Below are 13,150 nucleotides of genomic sequence, written 5' to 3' on the forward strand. Positions count from 1 at the left end.
TTAGGGCTGTTCCTGCAAGCAGTCCAGTTGCAAAAAAGTGATCAAAGTATTACAGACTGAGCCTGAAGATGTTTCACACTGTTCTGAACATGGGGCACAGCAAGGCAAACTCCTGGGATTAGAGCCCAGGATTGGATGAGGCTCTTCTGTAAATGAATATCCAGGTAGGGGTTGATGACTCCCATTCATCAGCTACATCTCTCCGTGGCTGCTTTTTTCCCAGTTAGCACAATGGAATAGAACATTATCTTGGCTGCTTTTCCAGCTCAGATACACAGGCCAGGAATAGAAGAACTGGAGTGTTACCTGTGCTGCATTAGTTAGGGAGGAGGGATGGAAGGTCAGGGTTTGAAGAAGGAGGTGGCCCTGCCTCTGAGCTGGGCCATTCTTAGAGTACACAAAGGCTTCTAAGCTTCATGGTTGGATTTTATTAAAAAACACTGTGCAGTCATTTCCAAATACAGAGAATTAAGACATTTTAGGAAAATTTATTTTTATTTAAACACAACTTGTGCTATTTGCACAAGGTCCCCTATGACATCTGAAGGGGTTGCAGAAGGCATGGAAAGCAACTCATCCTTTCTGCTTGCTTACAGTCTCCTTCCTTCAGCTTCAAGCTGTGCCTCTTCTCCTCTGGAACTTCCAAGGCAGTCACACAGGGTCTCTTTTCCTTGAGTCATAGTCAGTTGTCCCTTGAGAAATCTGCCACAGTTCCAGCTGAGGCAGTTTACAGCCAGCCAAACCTTTCCCTTTCTGCTACCCAGCTGCACAAGCGCTTCCACATGAAAAGACGGATAAATGTCTTTTAGGAGAGTGACTGGGGAAAGGCAGAGGATGCAGCTGTTTCACAAACACAGGGTTCCTTGGCCCAAAGACAGACCTGAGCAATGTAACTCCACAGAAACGTGGAGTTCTTGTCTGGGCCAGCTGGGGAGGCAGCAGAAGGAGAGGAAACCTGAAAGCTTGATGAGTGTGTGAACAAGTGAACATCACTCACTGATGAGAGCAGGCACCTGGCTTGCTTTTACATAGAGTAGAGCAATGCAAAAATTCAGCCCATAGGAAGAGTGGATGTCATGGCACTGGTGTGAGAACAGCAGAGAAAAGTGATAAACAGCACAAAGACAGGAAGAAAACCCATGTGAAGCTCTACCTAAACAACAAAAATCACCTCAGAAGGGCAATAGCATCAGAATGGATGAAAGAGCTGAAGGTGTCCTTCAGGACCATGGCTGAGCTGAGAGCCCAGCAGTAGGGACAGAGGATGTGAGAGGCAGCAATCCAGATGCCCATGAAGAATGCTGATCCAGCAAAACCCAGCACAGGGCAGAGCATCAGGAAGAACACAGGGAGACCTTGCCCTGAGGCTACACAGCTTCAGCAATCAGAACAAGGGGACGGGGGATGTGATTTGCTGTCTTTCAAATGAAAGAGGCTAAAGAGGCCTTCACTATGAAGGGAAGGGACTGGAAAGCAGGAAACGAATGGCATCAAACCATTAAAAATTTTTTAAGAGTGCTATGAAGCCCGATATCTCCATCTAGTACAAAGGCAGTACAATTTTAATTCCTACAGTAAGATGTTAAAATCAAGTGCCTCTATGGTATTCCTTTCTTGAAAATCTTAAGTGGTTTTAAAATAGGACAGCTGCTTTGTTACAGTGAATGGCTGTCCTTAATTGGCAGCATGAGACCCAGACCCACTGGCAGGAAACATTAACTGGTTGAATTTCGAGTCCCATTGGGTGTGGAAACAGAGAGGATACAAAACTACAGTAAATGGTGTTTCTAGACTAACATGCTATTAAAGTAAAATTAGATATCAGGTCTTCCCCATCATGGGATTGCAACATCCCACTCCACTGTGCAGCCTCCACCTGCCCACAGCTTCTCTCTCCTTCAGAACCTTCAGGACACTGATTCCACAAGGAAAAGCTGAATATCCAAGTGTAAAAAGATCTTCTTTCACAATGAAGACAAGGCTAAATGTAGTCATACCATTGTTCATATACTTCACCATCCATTTCTCTCCTCTAGGAAGAATTGTGTTTTACCAGTAATTCTTCCTGAAGCAAAGTTCTGATACAATTGTGGAGCAAGATGCTTTATTAATGCAAAAGAGTTATTTTATTCCTTTTACACCTTCCAGCTGTACTGTATAGTAGCAAAAGGATGGAGGGAGATGAGGAGCAAAAACTACACTTAAAGTCCTCATGCTTCCAGTGCAGTGTGATGCTATTCCAGATGAGTGTCCAGGCAGGGAGACCCGGCTGACCATCAGTCTCATCAGCAGCTGATTGGACCAGGTTATTCCAAGTGCTGGAGTGACTCTGTTACCCCCTGCCCTATAAAGAAAGTATTACACATTTCTGCATGCCTGGATTTCATATGAAATACCTTCTGTTGTACCAAAACTGCACTAGAAGACATAATTTACCATTTCTCTAACATATATTGAAAACTACAGGTCTTTGAAGACAGAGGTGACAGGGTTTACTCACAAAACTTAGGTTCTCCCTGTGGCAAGGAAACAGCTGGAGGAGAAGTGCTTCTGTACAGAACAAGTGTCATTCTTTCAACTACAGCCATGGGGAATACCTGCTTCCATCTGGACAGGCCCCTCTTGCAACAGGAAAACCACAAGAGAAAAATGGTTGAACTTTTAATATTTGAAGTGTGTAACTGCTGGCCTTGGATTCCATTTGCAGGTATATTTAGAAATGTTGGGTAAACAAAACACTGTATGTATGACTTTCAACCCAATGTTTAAACAATTTTTTTTTCTGGAAAAAGTGCAATTTCTCCAGTAAAAAAACTACAAGATAACCAGGCAAAAAATAATAATTGGACCTTATCCTTGTTCTGTGTCAGTTTCAGAATCTGAAGAACGCAGTGAACTTCTCACAAACACCCATTTATGTAGCACCCAGCTTATGTAGTAAATCAAGGTGATAGTTAGGATTCAAACAACCAATACATATATTTGAATCCTGTTAATATATTGGTGTCAAAACATACTTTTTTGGGTTTTTTTCTTAGCTCACTAACAAAGCCACCTTCTAAGGTTTGGTTGCTGTGTTTTTTAAGCAGACAGAAGGTGCACTCAGTTATATCAGAGAGAAGATGAGATGCAAAAATGCTCTTGTGTAAGCAGGTACTCAAGCCATTAACTCCAGCGAATTTTTCCTGCTAATTTGTGATTAGGAATTACAATGTAAGTGTACATGACAGTTTCTTCCCCTTCACAGCATGAGTTAGTGCTGATCTCCAGCAAATCCAGCACTGCTGGGTAAATACCCCAGACCCCACTGCTTCTCACATGATCTCGTAGCTGATACTGGAGTGAGAAAGGACAGAGTGGTTCAGTGCTGCTGTGTTTGACATTGTCACACTCTGTGTGGATGACTCACCTGCAACTGCACTGAGCAGCTTCCAACTCACTCACTGCATCAGTCACCTGAAGCACAAAAACAAGGTTTGCAGCTGACCTGGGGTTTTCTGTGTTTGTATTTAGCAAACAGGGGGACAGGGAAGGCAACCAAGGCAAGAAAATCCAAGTTATCAGATCATATATTAAGCCAAGTTAGAAAACACTTATTCTTTCAAGGCAAACTAAAATGGAGTTGTGAATTACAAGCTGATGTTTAGTGTTAGAACTATTCAGCAAGCTACAGCTTACATTAATTAAACTACTTCTAGATGCTTAATTTGTTAAGAAAAAAAAGAAAACAAATAAAACCCCCACAATCACAAAACTGTTCCAGTGCTGTAGCTGGAGATAAAAAGTACAAAAGCCCAGATCTCCCAAAGGTGCCCCGTTCTCAACGATTTCATTACCTTTGAAGTTTCCCAGTGGCCTGCCTGCACATTGACTTAGCCCTTCCCAAGGCCACATTTGGGGGTGTGAATGCCTCAACTCTGGCACTTATATGCTCCTTCAGTTTGTGAGTGGACTAAGAGCAGTGTCTTGCCTTGTTTCCTCAAAAGAATTCTCTTTTTGACCAGTATCATTGTGGCTCTGTTTTGGTCCAGCTCAAGTCAGTACATGAGCTTTAGTGCCTCAGTAATCTCAGCAGTTACACAAAAATGCTGAGCTCCACAGAAATGCAGCAAAGTCCCTGGTGCTTCACTATCTCCTGGAATATAACTGTGCCTACAGAGTTCCCAGAGCAGTCCTGCTGGCAGTGGCATTTGAAGCCAGTGATAAGAAAGAACTCTTATTTTGCTTTGATGCTTTGGGCAGTTGCTATACATACCTATTTTTGTTAGCTTTAGTGGACAATTTTGAGAACATTAACAAACTATAAAATCTTAAATAATAAACTTTGAGTAGTTAACATTTACTGAAGTACATCAGTTTAAGGAAGCTTCAGTTTCCATCAGTCATTAATAGCCAGCTGACAGTGGTAAACAGACCACCATGAAATCTGCATTTACACAGATTGCACCATCACCCTCCAGCCATTCATTAAACAGTTCCTATAGAATAAGCAGCAATTTGATATCATACCTGATTAATGCACATGATGGGAGTCCTGAACCTAGTGCTCAAGCTGTGAAGCTGTGCCCCGAAGGTCTGCAAATACCGAGCCTTCAGTGGAGACTCGGAGGGGCCGAACTCGCAGCGGAACAGGGCGGCCAGGGAGTCGATGACCACGAGCCGCACCATGCCCCGAGCCAGCAGCAGGGACAGCCTCCTCGTGATGCACTGCTGGAAGGTGTCCTGCCACACACACACACAGTGACACAGGGCAAAGAGCCCTGCTGGGACAGCAGCAGAGCAAACTACAGCAATCACCACTGCAACACGAGCTCAAGGAGTTTCCGGTCGTGAAGGCAGCTCGTGGATCTCTAAGTCTCGCCAGTAACCACATCTGGTGGTTTTATTGAGGAGAAAACTGAAGAGACCAAACTGCAACCTGCATTTACCTGCAGCTCTGACTTTACTGATACTTCAAAATCTCAAGGGCGAGATTCTCCTAAACTGTTCCTGTTTTTGTAGAGTCATAGATCTTAAGAGGTTGGAATGGACCTCAAAAATCATCCAGTCCCAACCCCCCTGCCATGGACACCTCCCACCAGACCACGTGGCTCAGAGCCACATCCACCATGGCCTTGAACAATGCCAGGGATGGGGCAGCCACAGCTTCTCTGGGCAACCTGTTCCAGTATCTCAGCACAGTCCCAGTAAAGAATTTCTAATATCTAATCTAAATTTCCCTCTTTCAATTTGTACCCTTGCCCTGTCTACAGTTCCTGACAGAGAGTCCCTTTCCAGCTTCCCTGTAGCCTCTTCTGACACTGGAAGGCTCCTATGAGGTCCCCACACAACCTTTTCTTCTCCAGGCTGAGCAGCCCCAACTTTCTCAGCCTGCCTGGGGAAGGAGTGGTTCTCACTGAAATGCTAGACTGCAAGACTATCATTAAATATTCCAAACAAGTTACAGACTGTGCTGCTCTTCCACTAATGATGCCTTAACAGTAAAATACTGCCTCAAATCCATATTGATCAAGAGTCTTAGAAACATTCTTACTTTGTGCTGCTACTTACCAGGTCTGCTGCCCGCTCAACAAAAATACTGTTTCCAAATCTGATCTTCTGTATGACTTCAGCTGGAACATCTGCACGCAGCTTATGCTGTTGATCTATGAGCTGCTGCAAGCGTTTGCTTGGGAACACATCTTCTGTACAAATGTAGACAGCTCCTGCAGCCAAGGAAACCACCTGTCGTTACAACAGGGTTCTTACACACACAGTTTTCTTAACAGCACACAAACTGCATCAAAAGCTACACACATGGACCTGCAAATTCATGTTGGCTTGGGTTGCTTTTTTTTTTTTGCAACCACATTGAATCAATGATGAACAGAAACTCTACTCCTGTGACTTTCCTGCAGTTGCCTGGTCCCTTTTTCAGCACCAGCTGGGAAAACTGGATTTTGTACTCTCCACTGGGTGACACTCACTGTGCACAGCTGTGGAACACCCAACAACCTGCCCTTGGGGATCAGAAGTACCACAGTTTATCCAACCCACAAATACAGTGACCCTGCACAGTCTGCCTGGTTCAATCAGAAATCCAAAACACAGCACTATGAAATATATTAACTATGCCAGCCAAAACCAGTGCTAGTATTTGATTCAAGTCACTCGGTGTTCTCAAGCTTCTTGGTTTTGAATTTACATATGGAAGGGTACTGATCACCACAATTTCTACACCAGTTTAAGAGGACCACTCATCCAACCTCATTCCAACTAACTCTTCCTGAAAATGGTAATTAGATAAAAAACATTGTACTTCAATCATATTACTGTGAGTGATGTCTGTAGATTTTCACTGTGGTTACTGGTTAACAAGTTACTGCAGAGAATATTACCCATAAGCATCAAAGATGTTGGGAAAGAAAGCACAAATACAAGCAATATTTTCTTTATTAAAAAAGTGTTACTGTTATTGCACAACTGACTAGAATTAACAGCTAAGACATACAGGGCTGCATCTAAGGATTGAGCCCACTCACAAAGTGGCTGAGGCTGCTAACACAGCTTAGCAGATGTTGTGTTTGGCAATACCAGACTCCCTGAACATTTCCACCCCATTGATCCATCCCAGAGTTAGCTCTCCAGGGAATCCCATTTCTAGATACAACTTCCAAATCCTCTACACACTCCACTGAAAAAAATATGAAACTATATCCAAGTGGAAATGGAAATATCTCAGAACTACATCAAGTAAAAATTAATGGTTATTATATTAATAAAAATATTTTGCTTGATGGACACCTGTATAAGACAGGGTACTGAAATCCTGAAAATCTTCCATATGAGACAAAGAGGGGTCTAAGCCCAATGTATTTTAGGACTGAATTTGCATCTTCATTTTAGCTCTCCCCAGCACACTGTAAATTCACCTGTGAACACCCTTCATACCTATCAGGTAATGCAAAAAAATGTACCTATGCCCACTAATTAAAACAATGGTCTTTGACAGGTGAGAATTAAAGACCTTCCCCAAGTAGTAACAGATTGGAAAAATACATCATCATTCATAGGAGGTACTGAAATGTTTCTAGAATTTCTATTTCCATTCTACCTAATAATAACAGGTACAAATTATACTCTGGCTCCTTTTCACTTTCCTTGGCCTTGGCAGCCAATAGCATTTAACACTAGAATTTGGTCTCCATTCTTAATTCCCCAATTGCATTATATATATACTGCTGTAAGAGGGAACTGAGGGCTGTTTGCAGTTTTCATTTGACACAGAAAAAGGACTACAATAAAGCCTTAGTGATCAGAGCAGTTATGATCTGACCATGAATACTGAACTACAACATACAAGAAACTAAAAATTTGAACCACAAATGTTTTCTATTCTTATCCCACGTTCTTCCTAGAATGAGTGGATAGAATTGTGAATTTTGAACTATGGGCATGAATGCTGTCTCTGGTAATTGCAATTAGTTAAGTCATACACAATACCTGTAGACATAAATGAGCACATAAAGAAATTTCCATCAGCAAAGGAATTAAAAAAAAAAAAAAAGAAAAGAGAAAATGACTCCACAGTTATCCAAATCCATTAAGTTTACAGCAACATCAGCAGCTTGTGGAATACTATCCGAACCTGTATGAAGCTCAGGCAAGGAAAACCCAGTAAACTATTAATTAAATTGCTTAATTGTTTAAGGCTTTAAAAATAGCTAATTACCAAACAGGTAATTAGGTGAACCTTAATTTTCTTGACTATTTCCCTAGGTTCATTTCTCCTAATTGGACTAATTTTCATATCACTTTCCAACTCAACAGTGACAGCTGAGTATCAGACAGGCAGGTGAGTATCTTTACTAAGGGCAGTTCTATCAAACATTCAGTTTCATGATTTCTCAAATGCCAGTAAGTCAAGAAAAATTTCTCAGCACAAATTTGACATGAGGTATACCCAGCACAAACACTCACTGAAACAAGGCAGTCACACAGTACAACAGTTACACCACAAAACTGAAAATCATAATGGTGCAAATTCAAACCCAAGTAAACAAACAGAAAATAAAGCCAACCCACTAAGATACGCTGCTTCCTTAAGCCCAGTGGATTCTGAATTTCTTGCTAAAAAAAGCTGTGCTAACTTGTGTTGAGACAACAGTTCCTGAGGTAAAACACTCTGGCCTTCTCAGCTACCATTCTTATTCAAGCTGACTGCCTTTTGCACGTGTTGTTTTAATGCTAATAGCGAGGGATTTCTTGACCGTGAATTTTGGGCTCCCAGAGAAATCATCTGCTTTCTAAAAACCAGACCTGCCTTAAGCAGGACATCCCTTGTCTTCTCCTTGGTTTACTTAAAAAGGATGGAATGTCTGCTACTTCAGATTTCATAGTCACTGGGGTTCTTTCAGAAGCAGATTTGCATTTCTAGATAGATCAATGCTCCATGGATTAAATAATTGTATTTTGATTTATTGCAACATTCAAGATGCTGAAAACAGTCACAGGTCCAAAAAAAAAATAAATCAGCATTTCCTCAAATCTGTCTTTCAGGCCAATAAATGTGTTATGCTGGTTGATGACAAAAAAATACCACCAAAAAATCAACCAAACAAGAATAAAACCCACTAAAACCCCTCAACCTCATAAAGGACAAATTATGATTCCTATGATCATAATCTGTCATGCACCAAACCAGTTTGCTACCAAGAATCAGTAGCAAACATTGTTTCCTAACTTAGAATTCTAATATGGATATTAATTTGTCACATTATATTCATGTATTGCTTATGAATATGGGCATATAAAATAAATTCAGCCAACACACAACTGAACACAACTGACATCCCTAGAACAGCAGAAAGATATCCTGGAGGCAAAGGAGGCCTTTGATTAATTTCAGGATTTCTTTGCTGCCAACCTCCTTGCACTGACAATTACAAACAAGACTAGCACTAAATTTAATGAAGTAAATGTTTAAAGAAATGTATTTCAACATCACCACTTATGAGAAGGGAAGTTTCTAAGCAGTAAAAAAATACAATGCACCATAATTTTATATCAGTAGCAAAGTCTTAGCACTGAGATTAATCTTCCACTGGTAGTCCCAGAGTTCTGTGAGAGTTTCTGAGCATTGCTGTTCTCCTCAAGTTTCCTAAAGGATAAAACTCCTCACAGTTAACCTAAGCTTTAATTGCTGTATTCCTTATCAGAGGCTCAATATGAGAGTGCCATTAGGTTGCTGGGCACCTTCTTCTGTACCTTGTTCTGGTTTGTTCCTTGATTTCAACATAAACAGGGAGAAGTGCTGGAGGATGGATAAAGATGTATCTGCATTCAAACTACGTGCAGAAGTCAGCAGCAACACACAATGGAATAGAAAAAAATGTAATTGCTTCTGCTCTGATTAATGACATAATGTAAGCCACAGGCTACTCACAGCCCTTTAAGCAAGATCTTAATTTGTGCAGTCCATGATTTTTCCACGTGGGTGGATATAGGTCAAGAAATTAGTAAGTTTCCCCACAACAAACCACTGAGCTTCCAGATAAAGCTAGTGCTGTGTGGAAGGAACAGCAAGGTCACAGGCAAAACACACCTAAGGCCCACTACCAGAATTCAGAAGTGACACAGGTTTCCTCCCTTTCTACAGCAGCATAGAATAGTCAAAAAAAAAAAAAATTAGGAGTTAGATTAATGTGATAGAAGGGTAAAAAAGGATTACTCAAAGCAAAGAATAAACCTGTATACTTTGGCAAACCCTGAAAAATCACAGAATAAAAAAACAACGTTACCGTTCTTCAATTACATTTCCATCAAATTTACTCTGTAAATCAATACAATTATTGTTATCAAAACAAATAATCTTTGGAATTTGAAATCCCCAGGTAGGGAATATATACCATATACCCAAGATGTTTGTGGAAAGTTTTCTGGGGAGCTGTTTTGCTGAGGTGGTTACCTGAGGAGTCAATGAGCTCTTATGACAGCAACACTTTTCTTCTATTGTTTGAGTGTGTTTAACCCAGAGTGGCAGGCAGGCAAACAACAGCCAACAGGAATTCTGAATTAAGTGATGCTGTCCTGCAGGACGTGCACAGCAAGCTTTTGTCTCTGTAAAGACACATTTCTCACTAACTGGCTTCCAACTGAAGTTAGACAGGCCCTGAACACGTGCACCTGCTTTAAGGATGTTCCTAAAGACAGTACACTCCCCCAAATGGGAAATGAATCCATGGTTACAGTTCAGCACTTACCGGACTCTAATCCACCGTACTTGTAAGGATACTGCACACACAGGCACAGCTGTAAACTGATCTGAGTCTTCCCAGCAGAACTTTCCCCAGAAAGCTCCGTGATTCCCACTAAAGGAATGCCACCTCTTAATAAGTTGTCAAGCACTGAACATCCCAGGCTCAGCTTCTGGTGTTGGGAGGTGAGATGATCTTTATCTTGGTAGAGCTGAAGTGCTGCAGGGTTTGGGAGTGTTTTTTAATGATTAAAAAGGAAAAGAAAAAAGAAAAAAATAGTTTCATTTATTATTTTTCTAACACACAATGATACAAAATAGATGCTATATACAAGGTTTATACAAGGATGCTTTCTTTGTTGATGGAAAAATTCCCTGATTCAGCCTGATCTTCCCCACCTCCCTCTCCCCACAAGACCTACTGCTGAATGTCTGTTCAAAGATTGGTAATTTACACTGAATTCTTTCCTCCTCTCAAACTTTTTTTCCTTTCTCTGCCTCTAAGGTGTCCCTGTGGAAAGTTAGCTCTGAGAAAACTTTGACAGCGAGGTTCAAGCACAGCAATTATGGAAATGGAAAGCTATAGCAGAATATAAAACAGCATAGCAGGCATCTGGTCAAAGCCTGAAGACACATGCAATCACAAGAAAATAGATTTAAGTACAGAGTTGTCATTAAGAATTTGTACAGGAGGAGCTATTAGGTGCTGCTTGGTTTGGAATGAGGCATTTATGACAAATCCATTTATAAGCCTTTTAATATATGATACAAAATTTTCAACTAGTCTTAGTACAAAAGGAAAAGAGAGAGATAGGAAGAAAGTGTGAAAGAAAAAGGAAATATTTTGTTCCTGAAATTAAGTTTTTCAGACTGGGTAATCATTTTGTCCTGTTTCAAGTAGGCTTGATCCTGAAAAATGGCACCCATCCCCTTCTGTTTACCCCCAGGTGTCAGGGAAGCTGTCCTCGGTATAGTTAAATAATACACTGCAGCGTAATAGAAACACTTGCATTTTCATTTTAAACCCACGTTACCATGTCTTTGAGGAGCCAGAACTGTATTTTCTCCCAGTGACAGTAATTCTGAGTTTTAGATAGAAGACTTTTTATGCCCTCACTGCATTACCTGTGAGCATGCTGTTCTCCCTCAGCATGCGAGAGACTGTTTTCAGCAGGCATTGGATGTCTGCACTGGAGAGCTTCATCAGTCTCTGCAAGTCTGCTCCAGAGAGGTTTAAAATCTCTTTTACTGATTTTATATCAGCTGAAACAAGAAGAATTTTTAAAAATACTTTTAGCTGGATTACAGTCTTACACAGAAAAGTTTTCCCAATTTCTAACTCTCATTTACTTGAGGTTTATCTATGCTGCATTCTTGTAAGGTGGGAAGGCAACATTCACCTTGAATGTACCAACACAAGCTATAAAATTGGAAAGTGATTACTGAAGCATGGGCAAAACCCAACACTTCTAATTACTCAAAAATCTTCTTTATTAAATATTTAATTGCAGTTCTAAAATGTTAGTGTCCATCTGCATGCTTATACCCACAAACACACAATTTCACTGTGGTGACAGATCTGTTAGTGAGACACTGGCAAATTAAGTTACCTTTTTTCAGGGCAGCAATTGTTTTAGGGTTCAAGTCAAACTGGTCCCAATCCATCTCCTAACACAGCACAGCAACGAGCAGCACATCCTGTAATTATCTGTGATTAAAGTGGCTTTTATGACAGATACAGGCAAGAAGAAAATAGGCATAAATCAGTGTCAAAAGTTTCCAGGATTTTTTTTTTCTATTTTTAACAATATATTTATCAGTTATCTTAGAGAAGTAATAATTATTCTGGGATTATATTATTATTACTATTATTGTTGTTGTTGTTTTTACTACTACTACTAGTATTTTGTATATTGATATTATTTTATTATGGGAAGAATGTGGCCAGCAGGCTGAGGGAGGGGACCCTCCCCCTCTAGTAGGTAAGAACTACAGGTAATTTTAATGGGTTGTAATTCTGCATAGTGCTTTTGCTCTGGACTGCAGCTCACAAGTAAGCTGGACAGTAATTTCTAACCTGTCAGTCTTCACACGAGGCTTTCATTTGCAAATAGAAAAAAATCTCACACACAAGCAATTTGGGATGACCCAGAATTACTAATGCATTGGACAGTCAAATATACAATTACTAGCTAAAAGCAAATTCAGTATTAAATCTTTACAATCTGTTTGATTCTTGTAGCAACATTAAACAGCTCTTTTAACGCTTTGGTCCAAAACACAATAGTTCAGCACTATGGCTGCCTAGAAGAGTACTGTGAGGTTCTTAGCATTAGTCTGACAAACTTTATGAAGGATTGCTGCAGAGACCCAGGAGTTATACGAGATTACATGACTTTATGAGCAATCCTTTTTCCAACATGGGGACGAGAGGTTGTCACAGTGCTAAAGAAAGGTTAAATCTAAGAGAGGCAACAGTTACTTTTGAGAAACACCCAATTAAAGCAACATTCTGAAAAAGTTTAGAAGCCGAAACTTACTGAAATCAATCATGATTACGACGACCCTTGACTGAAGGGCTCCAAACCATTGCGCACCATCCGCTCACAGGAAGCCGCTCCACTGATGAGGCACAGGGGAGAGCGAAACACCGGGAGAGGGTCACGGGGCAGCCAGGGGTGTCCCACGGACTCGGCACCGGCCGGGGGGAGCGAGGCACGGACGGACACACGGACGGACACACGGACGGACACCCGGACGGGCAGAGCGCAGGGCCGCCACAATGCCCTCACACCGTCACGAATCCCCCGCCGCCGCCGCAGCCAATCAGCGAGCAGCTAGCCCGCCACAGGCCAATCAAAACTCCCCTGAGCGACTACCCCGGCGGGACAGCCAATGGCAGGGCGGCGTTGGCCG

The 13,150-nt window shown here is 41.3% G+C and overlaps 1 protein-coding gene across 4 annotated transcripts; it reads right to left on the bottom strand.

Annotated features, from left to right (window-relative positions):
* Positions 1–384: 384 nt before the first annotated feature.
* Positions 385–13,071, bottom strand: XRCC3 (X-ray repair cross complementing 3). Of its 4 annotated transcripts, XR_011151492.1 has the most exons (9): positions 12,775–13,071; positions 11,845–11,957; positions 11,360–11,497; positions 10,242–10,454; positions 5,551–5,705; positions 4,510–4,722; positions 3,410–3,456; positions 2,501–2,621; positions 2,260–2,344 (listed from the first exon to the last, which is right to left on the bottom strand). XR_011151492.1 is itself a non-coding variant. In XM_069018385.1 (8 exons), exons 2-8 carry the CDS (start codon positions 11,897–11,899, stop codon positions 2,122–2,124), a joined length of 1,044 nt encoding a protein of 347 aa, XP_068874486.1. In that variant the 5' UTR covers positions 11,900–11,932; positions 12,775–13,065; the 3' UTR covers positions 385–2,121. The 4 variants fall into 4 exon arrangements, 3 of the variants coding, with proteins under 3 accessions (XP_068874486.1, XP_068874485.1, XP_068874484.1); XM_069018385.1 differs by lacking the exon at positions 2,501–2,621 and having other exon boundaries at positions 385–2,344; positions 11,845–11,932; positions 12,775–13,065; XM_069018384.1 differs by lacking the exon at positions 2,501–2,621 and having other exon boundaries at positions 385–2,344; positions 11,845–11,942; positions 12,775–13,065.
* Between the last annotated feature and the right edge of the window lie 79 nt (positions 13,072–13,150).

Source organism: Aphelocoma coerulescens, chromosome 5 (genome assembly GCF_041296385.1).
Source record: "Aphelocoma coerulescens isolate FSJ_1873_10779 chromosome 5, UR_Acoe_1.0, whole genome shotgun sequence".
Lineage (NCBI taxonomy): Eukaryota > Metazoa > Chordata > Aves > Passeriformes > Corvidae > Aphelocoma > Aphelocoma coerulescens.